At 52.9% G+C, this 23,479-nt stretch overlaps 1 protein-coding gene across 1 annotated transcript in view; it reads right to left on the reverse strand.

Annotated features, from left to right (window-relative positions):
• Positions 1-23,479, reverse strand: part of TTLL11 (tubulin tyrosine ligase like 11) — a 190,109-nt gene that overhangs the window by 108,549 nt on the left and 58,081 nt on the right. The window contains 3 exon segments of the mRNA XM_036022170.1: positions 2,075-2,190; positions 2,949-3,044; positions 15,135-15,710. Coding sequence (XP_035878063.1) covers positions 2,075-2,190; positions 2,949-3,044; positions 15,135-15,710 — 788 coding nt within the window.

A 23,479-nucleotide genomic window follows, 5' to 3' on the forward strand; every position in this document is an offset into this window, starting at 1 on the left:
ATCACTGCCGTTTTTTTTTAAAGGTGAAATTCATGGAAAACAGCAGTAGTGACAGTTAGCTGTAAACAGACACCCTTCATGTTGTAGGTGAGAGAAAGGTGAGATGAAAGGGTTTCATACTATAGAACTGAGGTCAGGTTCTCGAAGCTCTAACTGTTCCAGGTGACCAAGTGGAAGAAAAGTCAACGCCTTTTAAATTAAAGATGAGGTGCTGCGACTTAGGACTTAAGTGGTACATGCCCTTCCCCTGCTTCCTGATGACGGCGCCCCATTGCCACGAAAAGTGAGACCCACAGCTCCTGTGCGTTGTGTGTACGGACTGGCAAGGGTAGGTAAAGAAATGCAACTTAGAACAAGAGCTAGAAAGCGGATCTCGTTCCAATGCCATTTCACGGGAAAATGCTTCTGGTGGTGGAGGTTAAAAGGACTCAGGCTACACCGTGGCCCTTGAACCCATCCCCACCGCAGGAATCACAGTGCAGGTATGTCAAGGTCACCTTTAAAAAGCTGTGCCGCCACGCACACTGGCGTGGATGGCCATCAACCCCCCCCCCCCCCCCAGTGCCACCGTCTCTCAGGACCTCATCCCTCCCGGCGAGCACAATAACCATTAGATCCGCACAGAGCCTTGCACTGCAATGAATCCGACCAAGCTGCGTTGATCCGCTGCTTTTCCTTAAAGACGGCTAACAGAACGCAGCTGCGAGTAGCGACATCCGGCTGCTGCGCCGTTCGAGCTGCTCTGAGGACTCGGCAGCCCAGCCTCACATCACTCGGCAGCTCTAATGGGCGGAAGCAAGCCACGTCTGGCCGGCTCGGCCCCTGCAAACCAGGGGCGACTGCTCTCAGCTGGGTCCTGCCAACGAGGACAGCGTGAGCCTGACAGGGTGAAGAGCACGCCGGAGGAGGACTCAGCCGAGCGGGCACCATCCTGCCTGACTCCGAGTGCAACAAATACTCCATCAGAGTGACACGCCCTGCAGGGCAGTGGCGCTCAGCCTGGGCTGCACAGGACGGTCACCTAGGGAACCTCACAATTTTCTGCGGCCAGGCTCCCTGCCCACGCTAATTAAAATCCGCATCTCCAGAAGTGAGGGCCCTCGCAGCGGTGTCTTTGAGAGCTCTCCAGGTGGCTCCAGAGTGCCGCCCATGGGACAGGCAGGCCTGGGGGGCGGTTCTAATAGTATCTGGGCTCGAGCCCCGTGGGTGAGGGGCCGCAGTCAAAGACCCCGCCAAACACTGCTGGCCCTGGGAAGCCGGCGTTACTCTCCGCCCCGAACCCTGGCTGACCAGCGCTGTACCTGCCAGGGAGCATTCGGGTCCATCCAGTCTGTCAGGGCCACGGGGGTCCTATTCAAAACGCCTGTCTTTGATTTTCTTCTGCCAGAAACCAGCACGGTGATCTTTACTCAGCCCTTACTTTGTGGGAACCAGGAATTCAGTAAAAACAAGACAAAATGCCCAAGTGCAATGCCACTCATTTCAGGGGTGATTTCACTGAGGAGGGGGACATACCCCCCCACATACACACACACACCCCAACATGATGTCCCCTGGGGGGGACAGAGAGGAGTTGTGGCTGCTGTGAGTGTTCTAGATGCGCCAGGAGGTCCATACAGTGGCTCTGCCTGCGCTGAAACGAAACTGCAGGAGGGCAAACGTCAGGAAGAAAGTAAAAAGGAAGCAACCCTCACGCACCTCGTCCGTCTTACCTGCGGCCCTCTTCTGGTTTGCTTTGCTCTGTCTCTCTGCTTGAGGATTTCAAAGAGAAGCACCTCGAGACGGGGGGGGAGGGGTGGGCAGGAGGACACCCTGTCACTAGGGGAATATGGACATTGAGAGAGACTTCCCTGACGCAGACAGCTGCAAGCCAGAGGTTCACAGGTGAGCCTCCGTCTCCTGGCTGAATCACACTGTATTTGGAGGCTGATATTCACACATGAAAACACGCTTCACGAGGTTGCTTCATATGTAACTCTCCCTCACGCTGTTAACCTGTTCCAAGAACTCAACTCACCAGCACAGGATCTGGGAAGCAGAGTCGACAGAAATAGATGGACCAGAAAACACTTACTGGTTCTCTCTTTTCTTCTTCAGCGGGTCCATGAGGCGCAGGGTGTCTCTGATCACGGCCACCTTCACTTCCTCGTCGACAAGGCTGGGGACGTTTTCAAACACCCCTGGGGAGAGCTTGAACGGGTAAGAATTCCGTGTTACCGTGGGGAGACCCAGGGGGGGTTCAGGGCCAAGAGTCTGTCGGGAGGCAGTGGTGCCGCTGTTAGTGCTGGCTTACGCGAATCAAGGCAAGAACATTTTAAAGTCTCCCTGTGTATACCACCTCACACGTGTCAGTGTCCTTTCACACATGAACACAGTACGTGAGGAGGAAAAACAGTGCTCTGTTTCTCTGATTATTGAAATTGCACATGCTCATTGTAGACAACTTGGAAATACAGAAAGGGGTGAAACAAAAGAATCCACAGAATCCCCCTAAATCCCATTATTAGTATTTGGTGTATTTCCTTCCAGTCTTTTTTTTATGCATTATTTTCAGGGGGGAGAAATATAACCACTGTTAAATATACTATTTATCTTAGTGATTCAAGCATGTCGACATGGCTAAATCATATTCGTGGAATTGCAATTAGTCCATCTCCTAAGGCTAATTAGTTACCGTCGGGGCCGACGGAAAGGCTCGGCTGCTTCTACGTTTGCAGATCTTAGACACTGGAGGAACGGCATGCTGGGAAACTACCACAGGTCAGACAGGGCTTATATTAATAGACTACGTTCCGAGTGCAGCAAAACTGGAATTGTTCAGACTCGAACAGAACTTTGCCGTGAACGTTTGGGAACGCTGAATCTTGTTCAGCCAAGTGGGTAAGATGAGAATGGGGACATCCGGCTGTGTGGAAACACGTTCAATGAGATGCTTAAAAAAGACTTACCTCTTGCTCATGTTCGATCCTCATGCTGGGATTCGCGTTAACTTCAAGTAGGATAGGCTTCAGATTTTTCATTAGGAGGATGTCAAAGCCTAGAATCTGCGTAGGACAAACGTAACTCAGAATTAGTCCCTCCAGCTACGATTTCTTTGCAGGAGTTGGGGTGGTGTTAGGGTCAGTAACGTGGAAATACATTCAGACGCAGCCCCTCTCCTGGGCCTTGACCCTGGCCTCTCTCGTCCACAGCCCCTCTCCCTCTGGGTGTCCTTGTCAGGTCAAGCGGACAGCAAGCAGGGCATGTCATAGGAGCCTCCATAACGGGATGAGTTCCCACCGTGCATTTCAGCGCCATCACTGTGTTTGAAGCGCTGCCATAGGTGACAACCCCTTTCTCCTTAAACAGGTTTTTTATTATGTGAAAGATTAGCAGTGGGCCATCAGCTCCTCCTCCCTTTGTTCTCCTCTGTTAGGAAGCTGCATCCTGGCTAGATCCGTGAAAACTCCAGGCTCCCTTTCTTAAGCTCGGGCGCCCCAAGCATCACTTGGGGACCCCTGTCACAACACTGCCCTCCCCAGCCCACACCTGTGAGCCGGAACCTTTCAGGCTGGAACTCAGGCAAATATATTTTGAATAACAAATCCCCCAGGTGACTCTGATGTGCCCTCTTCGCTAAGGAGAAGGTACTACTTAGTAAGTACCTACTGGGCAGCAATAACCACACAGTGCACCCAATGATCTGGCCTCTCATTTAATCCCCATGACAGTGCATTTGAAGCAGGGATTACACTCTCCATGAAGCAGAAACTAAGTGTCAGAGAGGCCAATGCATTTTCCTACAACCACCTAGCTCATAAGTGACAGGACTGGACTTCACTCCCAAGCAGGGCAGGCTACATAGTTTGGGGGACCCCGTGCAAGATGCAAATGCAAGGCCCCTTGTTCGAAAAGCTTCACTACTGCCATGATCTCGAGAACAGAGCATCAAACCAGGCAGGGAATCCTTCTGCACATGGGGCGCTGGGTGACTGCACAGACCATGTGCCCATGAAGCCGGCGCACACCCAGAGCAGAGCCCGAAAGCTCCGTGTCTGTTGGGCACCTGCTCTTGAACCCCACATGCTGCCCTGGCGAGGCTCTCTCTGCCCCGGCCTCTTTCCATTCCTCCCGAGCCCTAAGCCACCGGGCCTCTGTTCCCTCTGCCGGACACAGCCCTTCACCCAGACAATTCCTCCCCATCCTTGAGACTGCAGGTCTTAATTAGATTCAAACACAGACGATGAGGATGTCAGCTTCTTAAGAGAACTTCCATTATCTCCACAGGAGGTGATAAGGCAGAACGCTTCTAACATAATTGATGCAATCCCAAAGTTTCGAAAAACAGCGTGGGGAACGCAGGAGAGAGAAGAAGAAGATACAACTGTATCCCCTCTGTGGGCTCGAGAAGAAAAGATGAGGGGAAATCCATTTCCTTGTCTTCATAGAATATGCATTAGTTAAATGATCATCATTAAACTGTGGCTTTCTCCTTATTAATGAAATCAGAGCCTAAATGGCCATTTTGGGGGATAATTCAAGAAAAGGTTATTCTTCAAAGAAGGGCAATACGGATGAGAAGCTGGGAATAGTCATCCTCACTCTATTTTTCTTTCCCTGGTCACGAAAAGAAAGGAATGGATGTTCAGTAGCAAATGTCTCATGTATTTCAGATCTACTTAATAATATATGACAAGTGGATGTGAGTGATGGGGCCTTTAAGAGACTCTGGTGACATCATCAGCCCAACTTCAGGCCTGGCCTGAGACATGTGATGTCGATGAGTCTGCAGAGAAGGGCAGGGCTGTGGTTCCAACGTTATCATCCCTGGCCACCAACGCTTGCTGTTTGCTACGTCTCAGAAGTTTACACTTGCACTTGCTCAGCCTGCCGGACTCTTTGCAGTTCAAGGCACAGTGGTCTCGTGGACGTAAAGCTATAGGAAATAGGCAGGAGAAGGGGGCAGCAAAGCCTCACCAGCTGTACTGACCTGCACCCACCAGTAGCAGAATATTTCCCAGGACCCAGACTTTGGTGCATGTGGTTGAAAACACTGGGTCTTGTACAAGAATGCTTTGGAGTCGGAAAGACCTGGGCTGCAATCCCAGAGAAGTCTCCTGTTCTAGCTTAACAGCTCTAGGCATGGTGCTCGGCCTCTCTGAGCCGCACGTACCGCGTCTACAGACGGAGGTGACAACGACGGCTACCTTGCAGGGCAATCAGTCGATCGGGGATGCAAAAGTTCCCGGGACTGCATTCATTCCATGGGAAACACTCACCACGGCTGCCTCCCTTCCCAGTTTCCTGCTGGTCTCCCCAGCGAGGAATGGCATCTGTGGCTTGGAGCCCAGAGCGGCTAATTTCAAACCTCAGCTCTGCCTTTAATGTGTGTATCTCCAGGCACGTTGCTTAGCAGCTCTCAGCCCCAGTTGTCTCATCTGTAAAATGGGAATGAGGGCAGACTCTTCCTTTGTTCATTCGTTTGTACAATATTTACTGAAATGCTTCCTATGCCCTGGAACTATTCTAGCGTCTGGAAATACAGTGGTGGGCCAGACCACGTCTCTGCCTTCACGGAGGAGCTGGGGACAGGACCGAACGAAGACGCTGTGGGAGGACGCATTTCGCACAGTGCCTGACATGTGGGGAGTGTTTAATGAAGGTCAGCTGTACTACACGTATTTTTTTCACGAATTCAAGGAAACGTGAACTGTTTTCTTTTTAAAAATTAATGAAATACGCCGCACCAATGGGTCTCGACAAACAGAATCACAGAATTGGGGGGATTAAGAGCGGGTCCTGTCACACCGCCCTGGAACGATGGAGCTGGCAGAAAACTGGGAATTTCCTTGGTCCAGGGTTTTCCAAAATGGGGTTCCTTTCTGGGGACGCAATGGAGGGACCAGTTCAGATCCACTTTTCCCTATTTTGCATACTGGGATTTCTAGGGGAAAATATCTCCATTTAATAAAAAGTGCTAATTAGTCCAACACCCACTTCATGCAGATGAGAAACCAGCTTAGAAAGGGGGAACCTCTCTCTGGTTGGGTGGTGGAGCAGAAATTCTTCAACGGAGAGAGAGAGAGAGAGAGAGAGGGAGAGAGAGGCAGAGAGAGAGAGGTTTTCAATCGTGTGATACTCTGCCCTCCTCCAAGTAATTCAATCTGCAATTACACATTGCTCACCTCCTGCGTGAGGGGACCCCGGGGATGCAAACGTATCTGTCCTTGGTCTTAGACGTCCAGACGCTTCCCAAAGCAAACTGGGGAGAAAACTCACGCAAAGGCTCCAGGCTCCCTTCCAATGAGAGGGTTCTCTCCTGAGTTCCAGCACTACATGTCTGTCCGCATCCAGTGTATTCCCAATGGGGAGGCTGCAGACCCCTCAAATCTCTGCGGTCAGTGGCCTCTAACATGATCTCAATGACCCCCGCCTCCTAGCATTCATGCCCTTGTGTAGCCCCGACTTCCTGAGTGTGGGCTGAACCTGGTGACTTCTCTCTAATGGTCTAGGGCAGACATGAGGGGATGCCACTTCCCATATCAGCTTATAAAAAGCTTGTGACTTCCGCCTTGGTGTGCATTCTCTCACCTCTCTTGTCGCTCACTCTGAGGAAAGCCAGGCTCCATGTTGTGAGCTGCCCAACGGAGAGGCCCGGGTGAAACAACGGCCAACGGCCGGGGGGACTGGAGGCTGCCAAAGGCCAGGTGAGTGGCCTTGGAGGGGCTCTGGCCCCAGTGAAGCCTTGAGAGGACCGCAGTCCTGGCCTACAAGTTCATTGCAGCCTGTGGGAGGCCTGCAGCCAGAGGCAGTCAGAAACCATGAGAGAATCGTCTGTTAGTTTAATCTGCTAAGTTTGGGGGCCACTTGTTACACAGCAATAGGTAATTAGCAGGCCATCTATCTAAAGTCTACTTTGCCTACAGTATTCTTTACCCACCCAGTCACACAAGCCAGAAATTTCTCCTTATCCTTTACACCTACCTGCATACCAACTCTTGTACATTCTACCTCCAAAGAAGTTTCTAGAGCTGGCTGGTCCTCACCACTCCTTGTCTGGATTAGGTTTGCACCGCCTTGCCCCTGGACTGCTTCAACAGCTCCCCCATTGGTGTCCCTGCTCGCAAACCCACCCTCTAATTCCTCTGGTACCGGGGCTGCTGCAGTATTTGTATAAAATATTGGGTTGGCCATAAAGTTTGTTTGGTTTCTTCCATACGATGGGTCTGGTAGCACTTAGTTTGTCTTTAACTTCATTCAAGACAACTTTGTTAGACTGTATTGTGAATTTTTGTGTAGCTGTTTTAATACTGAAGATGGAAGAGAATATGCAACATTTTTGGCATATTATGCTTTATTACTTGAAGAAAGGTAAAGATGCAGCTGAAACACACACAAAAACTGTGCTCTATATGGAGAAGGTGCTGTGATTGCTCCCATGTGCCAAACGCGGTTTGCAAAAGTTTCCTGCTGGAGATTTTCTCACTGGACAATGCTCCATGGTCTCATAGACCGGTTGAAGTTGAAGTTGACAGCGATCAAATTGAGACATTAACTGAGAACAATCAACATTATACTACACAGGAGATGGCAGACATACTCACAATATCCAAATCAATAAAGTTGCTGGTGAAAATGAAAAGTGTGTCTTTTATTTTATGGGAAAAACCCTGCGGACTTTTTGGCCGACCCAATACAGACAGAGTGTCAACACTCCTCGGCCTGAAACCCCTGCCTGCGGAACGAGGCCCCAGCTCCACAGCGCATCCTGCAGGCTCCGCTGGGGCGGCCATCTGTCTCACTGTCCGGCTTTCTTTGCTCCCACTCTCCACGGCGCGTCTTGGACTCCGACTGTGCCGAACGGGTTTGTAGTGCTAGGATGCTGTAGTCCTCTCTGCTTTTATCCTGTTTTGCCTGGAAGACAGTTTTACTTATCAAATTCTTCATGAGCACCTACTGAATACCAGGTACTGGTCTAGGCACTGGGGATAAAGCATTGAGCGAGGCACAGGGTGTTTGAATGTCCCGTCCTCTCGGAGCTTACGTTCCAGTGGGGAGAGAGAGGCCGCAGGCGAGTCAGTAGCCAAAGCAAGGTAAGACCAGGGAGTGCAGAACAGCGGTGGAGTGCGGGGGGCGGGGGGAGGGGCATTTGGTGGTTTGGACAGGATGGTCTGGGAAGTCCTTTCTAAGGAGGAGACATTTGTCATCCCATTGTCTTCTGGCTGGCACAGTTTCTGATGAGAACTTTCTGGTTCTTCTTAGTTCCTCTGAATATGATGTTTTTTTTCCTCTCTCTCTAGCTGCTTTTAAGATTTTCTTATCATCACTGGTTTCCCACAGTTTGATAATGGGGAGCCTTGATAATGGGGTGCTTGTCTGTGTGTGTGTGTGGGTGGGTGGGTGTGTGTCTACCCTACTTGGGAGTTTCTTAAGCTTCTTGAATTATGGGTTTATATTTTTTTTGTCAAATTTGGACATTTTGGCCATTTCTTGAAAAGTTTTTCTGCGTGTTCCTTGTCTCTTCTGCTCAGGGAACCCCAATCACGCGTGTGTCAGACAGCCTGCCACTGCACTGTAGGTCTCTGACGGCCTGCTCGTTCATTTTCCCCGCCACTTTCCTCGCCGTCTCGTTTTGGATAGATTCCATCGCCGTGTCTTCAAGGTCACTGCTCATTTTTTTCCTTCGGGGTCTAATCTGCTGTTAATCCCATCCAGTGAAATTTTCATTTCAGATATTGTATTTTCTTCTCTAGACGTTCGACTGGGTTCTTTTTAATAGCTTCCTTCTTCTCTTCATTAAGCTCACGTTCTCGTTAACATTTTTGTGCCTAGTTCCATAGCTCAGCTCCCTCATTTTCAGAATCCCGCCCGCAGGAATCCAGCCGCCTCAGCCTTGCCCAACTCTGACCCCCAGCTCCTCAGCTCACCGAGGTCACAGGGCCAGGGCCAGGCCGCCTCTCCCTGGGCCTGAGCTTCCGAAACCGTCCCAAACGGAAACCCCAGGCCGCTGTGGGGCTCCCCTTCGGTTCTGTTTCCCTCTTCCTCAGGGATCACAGTGCTGAGCTGTCTGTTCTTCAAAGTCTTCACATGTTTATTTTATGTATTTCGTCTGGTACTCTGCTTGTTTGCAGGAGGTTAGGTCCAGTCATTCTTTTTTTTTTACCATATTTTTGGGGGGCGTACAGGTCCTGTCTTTGTTACTCCCTCATGACCGGAAGCAAAAGTCTCAAGAGGTGACATGTAAACAGGGACTGAATGAAGTGAGCAAAGAAGCCACCTGAAGGGCTAAGTAACTGCACTTCAGGCTAAGGGCACGATGAGAACAAAGGCCACTTTAGAAGGACAGCAAGGAGTGAGCCAGAGGGAGAGGGGCAGGAGATGAGGCCAGGGGGAAAGACAATGGACAGATTGTGCCACGCCTCGCAGCCCTCGGTCCGGAGCCAGGGGTTTAAGGGCAAAGAGAAAGCCATCGGAGAGTCTGCACAGGGAAGTAATTTGATCTGACACGTTTTGAAAGAATCATTTTGGCTACAGCGAGAAAAATGGGCGAGAGCTGGCAAGAGTGGAAGCAGGGACATCAGTCAGGAGGCCACTGCTCTGGCACAAGCGCAAGGGGGTGGTAGCAGTGGAGCTGGTTAGATGCGGTTCCATTCAGGCTACAGTTTAAAGTCTGTTTGCAAGAGCTGCTTATGGATTGGATATAGGAAGGAGGGAAGAATAATAACTAAGGATGAGTCAGATTTTTGGTCTGAGGAACTAACCGAATACTACTCATTTACCGAAACAGGAGGGACCACGGAAGAGGGGGCTCAGGAGTAAAACCAAGGGTTTGATTTTGGACATGACAAGTGGGAAATGCCCGCTAGAAATCCCGGTAGAAGGATTAAGTGGGCGGTTGGTTATGCCAGGCTGGAGCTCAAAGAGAGGTCGAGACTGGAGATACAAGTTTAGGAGTCAATGGGATATAACCATACTTGAGAGTCATGAGCCGGAAGAGACCGTTTGGGGAGTAACTGTCGATAAGAGGGGAACTTCCCAAGGACCTCGCGCTGGGACTGTCCAACACGGACGGACCCAGAAGAAGGGGCGGGGGAGCAGCAGCCAGTGAGGTAGGAGGGAAACCAGGGGAGGAAGGTACCCTCACCGTTTTCTGCCTGGTGAACCCTTCAGGCTGTAGGCTCCCGCTGAAGCACCTCCTCCTCTGGGAAGCCTTCCCTGACTGGATGAGGCAGAGTTAGTGACTCCCCGTGCTGTGTTCTCCCAGCACCCTGTGTGTGCCCTCTTGCCGCATTTATTACAGGGATTATAATTCCCATGTCAGTCTTCCCCACCCAACTGTGTACCTCTTAGGGGCAGGGACTGCGTCTTATCCAGGACCACACGTCCCACCACTAGCTCAGGGCTGGCCTTAGTGGGTGCCCAGCGACTGTGTTGGAATCTGAAGGAAGAAAAAAGCCCAACTATCAGACGGAGTTGAGGAAGGCTTAACAGGGAAGGTGGGATCTGAACAGTACTTTGTTGGAAGGCACTGGATTTTTTTTTAGAAAATGTAAAAAAAAAACGAGAGAGCATGGCAGGCCAAGACAGAAGAGGACAAGCAGCCAGAACTAAGAAGGCACAAATTACATCCCAGAGACAGGAACTGGCTCAGCTCGGTGGGCCCACGGGGTCCGGGGAGGGCACAGGGAAGCGCGGCTGGGGCCAGGCTGCGGGGCAGCCAATGCCAGGCTGAGGGCTCGGTGTCCAGACTCGTTCCCAGGAACGCTGGCGTCCCGTTCTGATTATAAAATGTGACAGCTCCATGGTTTCCTTTAACTCCAAGGCAGACAAGTGTGAGAGCTGTTGTTACAAATGACAAATGATATGATGATAACAACTACCGTTTATTAAGTGAGTATGTTCTGCTTTGTACTATGCCAATGTTCCACACGGCTTTCTCTCATTCGATCTTACAACAGTTCTGGGAGGCAGACACGAATGTCACCACTGTTTGCAGATGAGGAAACTGAGGCAGAGAGAGGCTCGCTTGCCAAGCCTGCCAGCTGGATGTACTGGAAGGAAGAGCTGGGGAACCCAAACCTTGGCATGAGTGACTACTGGGCTGCTCTCTGTCTCCTTCCTGTGGGGCGTCTGGGGCTGGAGGCGGGGGGTGGGGTGGGGGAGAAAGCTGCAGGAACAACGAAGAAAGGGAAGCACCTGAGGATCTACAGAAGGTGCCTCCTCCAGACATCTGGGGGAGGGTCACGGCCAAGGAGAGAATCAGACATGGAGCTAGAGGAAGACGGAGACCAAGCAATGGAGTTGGGATAGAATGTTCTTGAAAGCTGAGCTGGAAGCCTTTCCTCTGCATGTGCATTTCTGCCACGAGAATCGCCTACACCCAGACCGACCTTACTGTCAAAGCCGAGGTCACATCACACTGCTGCCCTCCAGAAGACGGATGTGAGGATGTGTTGCTGGGGGCTGCCTGGGCGACGGCGGGGGACAGGCCAGGACGGCAGGGCAGCCACATTCCCAGGCTGCGGGTTACAGGAAACCTGCCCACAGCCTGGGCTGCACCAGCGGCTGCTACGGGCCATCGCCGTTCCCAGAGTAGTTATTGTGGCTCCTGCTGGAAAGGGTCACAGTCACATGTTCAAGTTAAATGCCGCGTTGTGGGCCAGGGCTTATGTCTCAGAATGTGCGATCCAGGCCCGGCCCAAGCTGCAGGCAGAAGCGGCCTCACAGTAAGAAAGAACTTATGATACTGCATTTGCGCAGAACATTATTATAGTTTGCAAAATCCTGCACAATCTGTATCTCATGGAAACTGGACAACAGCCTTGCGAGGTAGTTGAGGAAACTGAGGCACAGAGAAGGTTAGTGACTTCTGCAACGTCACACAGCAAGTCAATGGCAGAACCTAAAATCTTTGGGTTCCAAGTTAGTTCAGGTGTTTGAGACCCAAACTAACAAGTGTTTTTAACAAGTGATGTGGAGAAAGCAAGAGAGGACTCTGGGGAGAAAAGAATATTTTCTCAATCACCGTGAATCTGAAATATGTGGTAAAACACATTTCAAACACCTAACACTTTCTAGCTTGTCAAAGTCTTTTTCCTATATTACTTCACAATGCTCCTAAGGAGGCAGGTCAGGAAGTGCGCACAGGTGATTCACAGAGCGACTGAGGCCCAAGGTCACACAGCTGGGAAGAGGAAGAGCGCCCCCTGGAGTTCAGTTCCAGTGCCGTGCTCCTCCCCCGACCCGAGGCCTGGAAGCATTTAATGCGGTCAAGCAATGGAAAATGGTCCCAGGGCTGCGGCTCCATCTGCTACATGTGATCTGTCCAAACCAGTGGCTCCCTGCCTGTCTGACCTCCAGTCCTCCCAGCTCCACCCCGACAGCTGCCCCAGGCGGCCGGTCCCTTGCACGGCACCCACCCGGCCCCCCACCCTGCACTCCCCCTGTGCCAGGGCTCTGTGGCTTGGCCGTGCACGCCAGGCCCACATGATACGCCTGGAATAGCCGTCCCTGTCAAACAGATGGGACCGCACAGTCCCCCGGGATGACCCCTGGATGCCTCCACGTCGCAACCATCTCCTTTGCCCTAACCTACGGTGACTTGGGCCAGGACCCATTTTCTCTTCTTCTGCCTCCCAGGCCGGCCCACTCACACTTTCTAGTGCCTTCAGCCACATGTCTGATGGCTGAGCTGGACGTCCTGCCTGGGAACCAAAGCCTGGGGTCCAAGGGCCTCAGGACAGATCTCTGGAAGGCACTTACCTCTCCCGGAAACTGACCGCTGCCTGAACTCTCCTCCAGAGGGTTCCTGCCCGCCCGCCTGGAAATCCTGCTGCCTGGGTCCTGGCCCCGGGGTGACCGCCCTGGAGGGGGCACTGCCCCGCTGCCTCTTCCCTCCCTCCTGTGCCCACACAGTTACTTTCCTGTCACAGTCTTAGAGGGCCAGGAACAACCCACATGCTCACTGACACAAAAACGGATAAATGAACTGTGCGTGTTCACGACAGGATAAACAGCGTGCAAATGAAACAGCACCAACCACCCCCACACACGCACATGTGGGGAAAGAAAGCTGGGCAAGTCCACATACTTCACGACAGAGTCTTTACAGAGCTCAGAAACTAGCGAAACAAAACAGTGTCTTGTTTAGGGATGCATTCATGGGCACTGTAAGTACTTTTAAGGCAAAGAATTGACCAACAGAAAGTTGAGGGCAATGTGCCTCAGGGTGGGCAGAGAAACGGGGTGGGGAGCAGCAGGGTAATGGGGCCTCGGGGTGGGAGGTGGGCTGGGGATGGTTATTTTGTGGTTCTGCCCCACAGCTCACCTGCACGTTCGTGTTTTCTTTTTTACACGCGACTGCTACCAGGTAATTCTAAAGGTTAGATGGAGAGGGTCCTGGGGTACCTCTTCTTATCACCTCCCTCCCATTCTGGTGTATCTATGGCAGAAAAGTGGGTGCCTGCTGGGTGCCTGGCCTGCCCTGCCCATTCCCCACCCCGCTCCAACCTCGCAGCCGAACATCCTGAAAGGATGCTCTGCCCTCACTCCCTCTCTGTCCCTCCCACACTCGGCCCACTGCACTCTGACCCCGTCCCGCCGCTCACTGACCTCGCCGAGGTCAGGAAGTTCAAGACACAGTTTCCACCTGGGCTCGGTGATGCCTCAGCAGCACTGGCTGAGGCTGACCCCCGCCTGCTGCTTCTCCATACACATCCCCCCCAGCACGTACGGTGCTCCCTCTCCTAGCACCCCTTCTGTATCTCCAGCCACATTTTCTTGGTCTCCTTTGTTGGGTTTTCCTTCCTTGGTCCCTTACTTAAATGGTGGTACCCCCCCCGGGGGTCTTCTCAGGCCTCACCTTACTCTGCAGTCTCGCATGGCCCAGTCCCCATCTGCACACTCATGAGGTCCCCATCTTTCTCTCCAGCCCAGACTTTGCGTTCCTGGGCTCCAGGCTCAAAGATCCAATTGTCTCCTCAAACTTTCCACTTGGATGTCACATAGGCACTTCAAGGGCATGTTCAAGACCAACTCCTCACCTTCCCCCAAGCCAAGCAGCCCGGTCCCCTTCCAGTAGCATCTATACATCCACCCCAGTGCCTGAGCCGCCCGCCACTCATTCTTGGTTTTCCCCTTCCTGACTGCCACCATCTGCCCGCTGCCCCCCAGCCCCGCCCAATCACCACGTCTAGCCATTGTACCTCCTAGTCGCTCTCAAATCTACTGTCTCCACCTCCACCAAGACCTTTGTAATCCAAGCCAGCATCATCTCTTGTTTGTATGAAGCAACCAGCCCACTAGTCACCTCCCTACCCTCAACTTTGCCCCAGGCCACTGCCCACCCTGCAGCCAGTTTGTTGTCCGTAACATGCAAATCCGAGTGCCCCGGTGCCTTGAGAGCGCCCCCCAGTGGCCCCCACTGCCCTCGGCTCTCCACAACTCCGCCCCCACCTACCCCTCCCACCTCATCTGCCTCCATATCTCTGACTCCACCCTCCAACCACGCCGCACCTTGTCAGACCTGGAAAAGCCTCTGCTTCCCTCTCACCCTGGAACACCTTGTCTCCCCCAGCCCTGCCGCCTTGCCTGCTTCATCTAAGTCTTACTTCAGGTTCCAGGTTAACTGCCACTTCTGCTGGGAAGCCCTCCCAGACCACCCTCACTCCCACCCAGAAAATGTTAGATGGTCCCACAATTAGTGGGCCATTCTAGCACTGTGACACTTTCTACTAATTACTTTTTAAATCATTTGCCTCCCACAATGGTAGACTCTGGGCATCAACCTGCAGGGACCTGACTCACTGTATCGCTGGGACCGCGGTCAGTGCCCGGTCCCCTACTCGGCTGGTGGTAAAAACTGCCAGAATGAGTGAATGAATGGATGGATGGATGGTGGGCACTGTGCATTACATGTGTTGTCTCCTTTAATTCTCCCAAGAATCCTTCAAGGGAGCTACTATTGGTCTCATTTTACAGATGAGAAAAGGGAAGTAACATACCCCAAATCACCCAGCTAGCATATAGAAAGCAGCAAGTTGTACCCTGGTTTGACACCAGCAACTACCCCTCCCCACCGCTGGCCACCCCGGCCCCACCCCCGACCCCACCCAAGGCCAAGGCGGGGAGCTCCTGCTGGGGACTGGCGGCGTTACCTGGAAGCACGTGGGCCCGGGCCTCCCCGCGGGGATGTCCGACTGGTAGAAGACTTTGAGCTCTGGAGTCAGGGCGATGACGGTCTTGATCACCAGGGAGATGATGTCGGACCAGACCTTCTTGATGTCGACGCCTTTGGAGGACAGCCTGCACAGGATGCTGGAGAAAGTCCTCTTGCTGCCCGTGCTCGTGCTGTCCGAGTGGACGAAGTTCCCGCTGTGGATGTTCAGCGAGTAGTTGGTTAAGTGCATGAAGATGTGGTGCAGGTTCTTGGGGGTGGGCTCCTGGTACGGCTCCGTACAAAACCTGGAGAGTCCATCTTTGGCTATGTAGATCTCTAAGGGGTCTAAGGACTTCAGTAAGACGTACAGGCGAATGTCGAACTTGAGCTTGTCGATGAGGAGAGGTTTGCAGATGTACTCCTGCACCACCGCCGGCCTGCGCTGCAGGGTCCCTGCCAGGCGGATGTCACTGGGGTCTTTGATGAGGTAGATTCCGTCGCCCTGGCAACCACCATCAGGTTTCACAATGAAAGTGGGCTTCCAGGAGGGGTTTCCGTCTTTCACCATTCGAACCTGGGGGGAGAAGAACAGGGTTAGCGGGGTATCCTCTCCCTCTCTGGACCCCCAAGACACAGCAGGACGTTGGCAAGGGCGTGGTAAGTAAGTGACGAGATGAGCCCTGCCTGTGTGGTACTCACTGGGCACCCGCCAGGGAGATGACACCGCACTAGGCACTCCGACAGTGGCCTCGGGCTGCCCCTGATCTTGTCCTCCAGCAGGGAGGTCAAGAGCACAGCAGGTCTGTGGTCAGGGGACCTGGACTCAAATCCCAGGTCTTTGCCGGCTATTAGCTGTGACCATGAACAAGTCCCATAACTGATGATGACGATGGGGATCTAGTACTGCTTATGGGTGCCTACTATGTGCCAGGTCCTACAGCAGGCACTTTGCATAAGTTATGTAAGAAAACACGGTGGCTCTCCTTTTGTGATACAGAACACAGGAGATGGTGCATCAGTTGTGAAGAGTGTGGCCGTGGCGTTAGGCTGCCTGGTCTCGAATCCTGGCCCTGCTACTTGCTGTGTGACCTTGGGCAAGTTACTTAAGTTATCTGTGCCTTCCTCGCCTGTAAAATAGGAGGAGGACCGTTCTGAGGATGAATGAGGTAATGCATGCAAACGATAGGCCCACGGGACCTGACCCAGGCAGCCGCCACGCCTAGGGGGGGCTGTCCTTCGAAGGTGCAGTCACTTGCCAGCTAACGGAGGGGCGGTGCTGCAGTCGGAGCCGAGACCCCGGACCCGACCGTGCTCACACCTTCCTGTGGGATGCTCACCGAGGACTGTCTCAGGCTCCTCATCCTACAACAGGGAAGGTGAAACCACCCTCCTGGGTCCCTGTAAAGAAGAAACAGACGGAAACGTGCGCAGGGCCGAGCACAACGCCAGACAGAGAGCTCATGAGCGGGAAATGCGAGTGTGATCACTTGTCTCTCCTGTTAGGTTCATCCCGTGGACCTGGCCAATCCTCCCGTCCGCTGAGATCTTCTTCAAACCGGATTCTGTCATCCATAATATCTGCTCTCCCTCCAGCTCCAGGTCAGCAGGACGCTCGCCTAATTATCCGGGATGCTTGACCGGTCCAGACAGTCAGTCTGGAGCTCCGGGTCTGCATAATTCATGCTCACCCAGCTCCCCGGGCCCTTGTCATATCCTTCATGCCGCTATGGGGAATGGATGGGCTGAATGCTGAGGGAAGGTTTTCACAGGGGCAGGGAGCTGGGGGAAGTTTAAAGGTGGGTTTGAAAGTCACTCTCTGGGCAGCGTGGAAGAGCCCAGAACAGGACCTCCTTCCATCTGGGCCCAGTAACTCAGGGGAGGTGCCATGCCCGAGCTGGGCTGACCCTCGCCTCCACCTCTGCCTCGAAGCCCAACCCGGGAGGGAGGACGTCTGCACTCTGGGTTTTACTTATCTCTCGGACCAGCCCATATTTCTCAGTGAAGCTTTTGCCAATTCCTTGGGCACTATCAGTTACTCCAGGCTTGTAAAAGATCTTTAACAATGGAGAAACACTTAAAGCCTTAATAATGGCCCACATCAATTGTTTCCCTTTGTCAGCAGGATTCGAGAATGGAACCTCACCAGAGATCAATGCAAGCCTCCCCGGGCCTTCCACGGAGCCTGTCTTGCCACCGTGACCTTGACGTTTATGTGTAGTTGTTTAATATTCACCCAGAGCATTCATACATTTGGCCCTTTACAGTAAATATGAATGCGCTGGAGAAATGGCAGTTATAGATCAGGAAGTAAAAAATGTCACGTTTGCACCGATGGGCAATTTCTCCCTCTGGAAAGCTTTTGCAATGCTGAAGATACTAACAGTTTAATATATTATCAGGAGCAATATTTTCTCCTTTGAATCCAGTGTATATGCCTTAAATAAATTAAACTACACGGTCAATAGTCTCTGCCATTCATTGCATTACTGACTATTTCTTCTGCTCTTTGCTAGAGTAGCACCACACAAATCAGGATTATGAACATTAACAGAATCCCTGGATTCCTAGAACTGGAGGGATCCTCGGAGATCACATAGCCCAGGCCTCTCTCATTCAAATGCAGGCGCTGAGGCCCTGAGAGGTCACGTGACTTGCCCTGGGTCCCCTAACCTGCTAGGGGGTCAGTTAGGATGAGAACTGACCTCACAGCATGTCCTCTGTGCCATGTTCACCTCTGATACAATAAAACTAAAGGTGTCTTTTTCCTGAGTCCTACAGGACAGGTTCTCCTAACTTAGCAGACAGCGCTGGTCTCTGAGCTGTCCTCACACTAAGAGCTGGGCCCTGAGCGCAGTCTGTTTGCAACTGGACTGCAGACCCCCCCAGTCTGCCAGGACCGCCCCAGCCCCAGGCCTTCTGCCTGGGTCCCGGTGCCGTCTACGGGAGAGCCCGCTCGACGTGCCAGATGCGGTGCCCACCCCCAGCAGACCTGTCAGCGACTTCTATTTTTACAAAGAGAGAAAGATTTTCCAGAATTTCATATTCATTGTCCTCTGAGGTTTTACTCAAGGGTGACCCTTTTCCCTCAGTTATTAAAGTTAAAAATGAATACATTGGTTCTTAGCGAGAAGTCATGGACCAGAATCTAAATATAGTCTCTATAACTCCACCCCAACCCCCAAATTCTGATTTAACAGACCTGGGCAGAGACGTGGGCATGCATGTTTTGGAAAAAGCATGATGGTGTGATTCTGACGTCCGCTCGGCTTGAGTGCCCCTGGACTAATGTGAGTTAAACAAAAATACAGCCTGGGACCAACACACTGAGTGAAGTTTTACGCAGTGATGTGGCCTGAACAGGAGGAAGACCTGCACTTAGGCTGAGGCTGATGGTATCTCCATTTTCACCCAAACCCGCTGTTGGACGTGAAATCCATTATCTGGTAACTGTATGCACTGATGGCTGAGAGAGATACACAGAGGATGCGGTGGACTGATTGCTTGGCAGGCATCAAGCCTATTAAAAAATTTATGTCTTTCACTGTCCCCTAGTGGATATTTGAGAAATAGACCTGGGACAGACCGGCCCTGGCAACCCTCTTCACCATTCAGACTCTTCTTAGCAGGAGGACACTCTATTAAGACGTTAAGATGGTGTTGGGCACTGCTCCAAAGCTGTGCTAGTGTTAAGGTTAGAGCATGCTTTGGATGAACTCATCCCTAAAGTGCCAGGGTGGTTGGCCAAGGCCACATTCACTCTCCACACTCTGTCTTAAACAATCGCAAGTGCTCGCCCTACTACACAGAGTGGCCTACCTGTGTAAATTCTTCAGCAGTTTGTACAAACTTTTCAAATTTGGGGTAACATGAATAGGAAATCCTGGAAATAAATGCCATAAAAATCAGTGATTTTTTGATTCTTCGTTGTGGGTTTTTTTGTATTTTCCAAAATTTCCAAGAGAAAAAAAACTAGTGGCAATGACAGGCAGCAGCGAGTGCTCTAAACACACAGGTTTGTTATCAGGAGCAGCTTTCGGCGAGCAGATGCTTGGACGTCCCTGCTCACAGCAGCAAAGCCGCTTGCAGCAGCCAAGGGCAGGGGCAGCCCGAGTGGCCCCAATGGAAGGAAGGGTAAACAAAAGGTGGACACACGGACAGTGGAGCACCACTCAGCCATAAATGGGGCGGGGGGGGGGGGCGATGTGGACGCTGGCTGCAGTGTGGACAAACCCAGAGGACGTCATGCCCAGTGAACCAAGCCAGACGGAAAGGACCAAGGCTGCATGGTCCCACTGTCACAAGGCACCCAGAGGAGTCAGGTGCATGGAGACAGGAAGTAGGATGGCGACCGCCAGAGACCGGGGAGGGAGTTTGCACCCCACGGGCAGGGATTCGGGGTGGGGACGTGAAAGAGCTCTGGAGACGGATGGCGGAGGTGGCTGCACAGCAGCGGGAATGCGCGTCATGCTGCCGAACCAGACACTTAAAAATGGCTAAGGCGGGCCCTGGCTGGTGCGGCTCAGTGGATTGAGCACCAGCCTGCGAGTCAAAAGGTCGCCAGTTCGATTCCCAGTCAGGGCACATGCCTGGGTTGTGGGCCAGGTCCCCAGTAGGGGGCGTGTGAGAGGCAACCACACATTGATGTTTCTCTCCCTCTCTTTCTCCCTCCCCTTCCCCTCTCTCCAAAAATAAATCAATAAATCTTTTTAAAAATGGGTAAGATAGTAAGTTTTATATTGTACATATTTTCCTGCCATTTTTTTAAAGTTGAAAATTTTTAATTAAAAAAAATAGAAAAAAATAGCTTTTGGTGAAGATAGAAAGAGTACTGAAGTGAAAGACAGAAAAGCTGCCCCGTCCCAATTTACTCAGGTAATTTCTGACTGTGTGACCTTGAGAAAGTCCCCTAACTCCCTGGGCGTTGTTGCTCTCACCTACAAAATAAAGGGGCCACACAAGTCCCCAGCTTCCACCCACAAACGGTTCTGAATGCTGATTTATCTCGACACCACCACAGTTGAAGGCCGTGTCACAAACACGCAAGCGACATCCACCGGCGGCGAGTTCACCCCGAGCTGCTGCGGTCAGCGCATCGGGACAATCTGCACGGGCGGCTCTGGAAGGGAGATTTATGACGCACTCGAGGAAGTCGGCTGGGCGTCTGGGGGAAGCGAGCTAAAATACTTTGAGAGAGGGGTTCGGCCACTGGAACACCAAGCCACAAAGTATTATTAGCAGCAAGGGGCAGGTACGAGGACAGTTTCTGAGGAAATACCCTGTCTGCAATACCTGGGGAGTCAGAGCCAGTTGGAACCGGCCTCCGTCACTCCGGCGGGTTTGTATCCGACCTTAGCAATCAAGACCCTTCGTGCCACAGGCCCAGGCAGCAGACCTCAAGCAAAAACAAGCCTCTGGGTGGACAAACAGATGTCGCAAAGCACATGCTGGACAGGGTGCAGGGACCAGCCCCTTCCCCTTCCAGCCTCAGGGGGTCCAGCCTCCCACCCAGGACAAAGCCCCACTCCCCACACTCCGGAGAGCTCCCGAGGCGGTTGAGGAGGAGGCCATCTGCAGGTCGGTGAGCAAGGGCCAGACTGCGAGGCAGACAGGCGAGGCCGAGAGGAAGAACTGAGCGGGTGAGATGCTGCTGGGGTGGGTTTTAGGAAGGCAAGAGGGAGTGGCGTACGCCTGAGAGACTGCGAGCAGTCCCCACCCCACGGCTGGAGAGCAGAGAGTGGGGCAAGAGGGGAGCAAGCACACTGGGGACCTCACCGAGGAGACCTGCGGGCGGGGTGGCTACTGGGACACTAACAACGTCAGCACCCACGGCGATCGGGCACTTAGTCCAGGTCAAGTGCTGTTTGGAGAACCTCAGGCGTACTATCTCATTCAACCCTCAACAGCCCTATTCCACAGGTAAGGAATCGCGGGCCTGGAGACCCTAAGTAACTCGCTGGGACTCGAGACTTGGAGTCAGGATTTGTGCCAGCAGCCACACCCCCGGAAAGCCCCCAAGGCCCCCCGCTGTGCGGTCCTGTACGCTCAGCACTCCCTGGCCTGCAAGAATTCCAGTTAAAAAACCCTAAGTGGCAAACAAAAAAAGCCCTGCTCGTTTCGTCATTGACGCGTACCCTGGGTTTACTTGAACAGTTTAAAGGTACTAATGTTAATTATTTCCAAGGACCCCTCCTGTGCCGCTCCTCAGCACAGCTCAGAAGGCCCTCCTTCCCTCCTGGCAGCCAGCTCTCTCCCCCCAGCCTCCGCTCCTGCCCCTTCCCGCCAGCCCTCCTTCATGCCTCTGCGCCTTTATACGGGCTTCCCCTCCGCTGGCCTCTTCCCACTTCTTTGCCTGCAGGACCCCACACGTCAGCTCAATCAGAGGTTCCCTCTGAGAATCCTCTGCTGGCCTGCAGCCCTCCAGGCGGAACAGCAGCTCCGCCTTCTGTGCTCCCACAGTGGCGGCACCTAATCCTCCTACACACCTCTGTCCCGCTGTAAGAGAACTACGTACTCGACTTTAAGGTGAGAGCTCTATTGCAGTATGACCATGTATTTTAGTAGACTATGGAAGCTAAGAGCACGGACGCTGAAGCTAGACAGCCTCCAGCGCTGGGAAGCCCGGCACTGTGGCCACTTGGTAGCTACGTAACCCTCGACAACTTCAGTACCTCTCTGGGCCTCAGTGTGCTCACCTGCAAAATGGGAGCAGTAATAATGCCTCTGCTATAGGATTGCTGTGAGGGTTACAAAAGGTAAAGAATGTGCAGTGCCGGGGCTGCTATTATTGTTTATCGCGGCAACGCTCTCCCATTGAACGATGTGCTCGCTGAGGACGGAGACCACGCCTCGTCTTACTCACCACTCCCAGTGCAGAGCAGGGGGAGCGCTCAACAAACCTGTCCCCCAATGAAGGGATCGCTGAGCTTGATCACCACCGCATTTATGAACCCAGAACGTCAGTTCATATATGTCTAGTTGACAGATTGCTGGACAAACCAACTTCTTCTCAAGAAACAGAAGTGTTTCTATGATAACAAAGAGGAAAGGACAACAAGCACGTGTGGACACGGCTTCAGTGCTGGGTGCCGTCCGCACAGCAGCCCTGCAAGGACGGGGAGGCTCGGAGAGGTGGAGTCCCCGGGCCCAGGTCACGCAGCCGACGGGCAGGCAAGTTGTCATTGGAAACCAAGAAGACAGAGTCGGAAGTCTGTGATCTTTCCATGACAGCTCCATCCTTTGGGAAAACTCAAAGCAGTTGAGGCGTAGACACACACACACTCACACACACGCACACACTCACACATGCACTTACAAAGAAACCGGAGGCTTGCCCAAGGCCACACATAGCTAGTGGCAGAGTCAGAACTAAGCATAATATTTACAGGTTTCCAACCCAAAGTTCTTTCTACCACAGTTGACTGGCGCACCGAAGAGTCTTTCAGAAGGACCTTGGGAACGTGTGCCCTCTCCTGGGTCTGAATAACAGCATCCCCTTTGTTTGGTGTCACAATGAACCACAGTGCCTTTCAAAGCTATCACCTTCCTCAATGCCCAGATCTCCACTGCAGGGAGAGTGAGACACTGAGGCCCAGAGAGGACAGGAAGAGGAAGGCAGTCACCGGGCAGAAAGGGGAACCGGAGCTTCAGCCAGCCCAGCCCATGGTGCCCTTCCCTTGAAGATGCTCTGGCATTCACCCGGAGGTGACACAGCCTCGAGGGGCCCCTCGGGGAAGCCGGCCCTTTGGATCACGACACCCAGACTGCAAAGAGGAGCCTGTGCATGAGCTCTGCCCCGAATCCGGATGTTGTTGAGGCAATTCAATGGCCCCATTTTCAGTAAACAGCAACTTTATATCCTCATAACCTGCCCATCATCGGTGAACAATTAAAAGCCACTCCGGAACTCCCCTGGGATGATAAATCGTGTTTACCAGGAAGGAACCAGTCACGCCGTGAGCCGGTCCCCACTCCTCCCCGGTGGCCCCTCCACGCCTGACGGACGCCACGTGACGGGAGTGAGCACCCAAGGCCAGCTGCTCCGCCAGCCAGGCCCTCCAGCCCACCGCCTGCGCTCTCCCGAGTTCCCCTCACCCGTGGGCTCTGACCAGGCTGGCTGGGCCTGAAGCTACTTCCCGAGGACTGTGGGGGATCCCTGAGCATGGGGGTCCCCAGGCAGCTGCTCCCCTTCACCTCCACTGGGCCCACATATCTTCGTGTTTGTGGCGGGCAGCAGGTGCAGGGCACAGGCTTTGGAGTCGGGCAGGCCTGGGTTCTAGTCTCAGCTCAGCCGCCTCCTGGCCACAGGGCCAGGGCCGGCTGCCTGACCGGTGCTCAGTACCCTCC

Source organism: Phyllostomus discolor, chromosome 3 (assembly GCF_004126475.2).
Source record: "Phyllostomus discolor isolate MPI-MPIP mPhyDis1 chromosome 3, mPhyDis1.pri.v3, whole genome shotgun sequence".
Lineage (NCBI taxonomy): Eukaryota > Metazoa > Chordata > Mammalia > Chiroptera > Phyllostomidae > Phyllostomus > Phyllostomus discolor.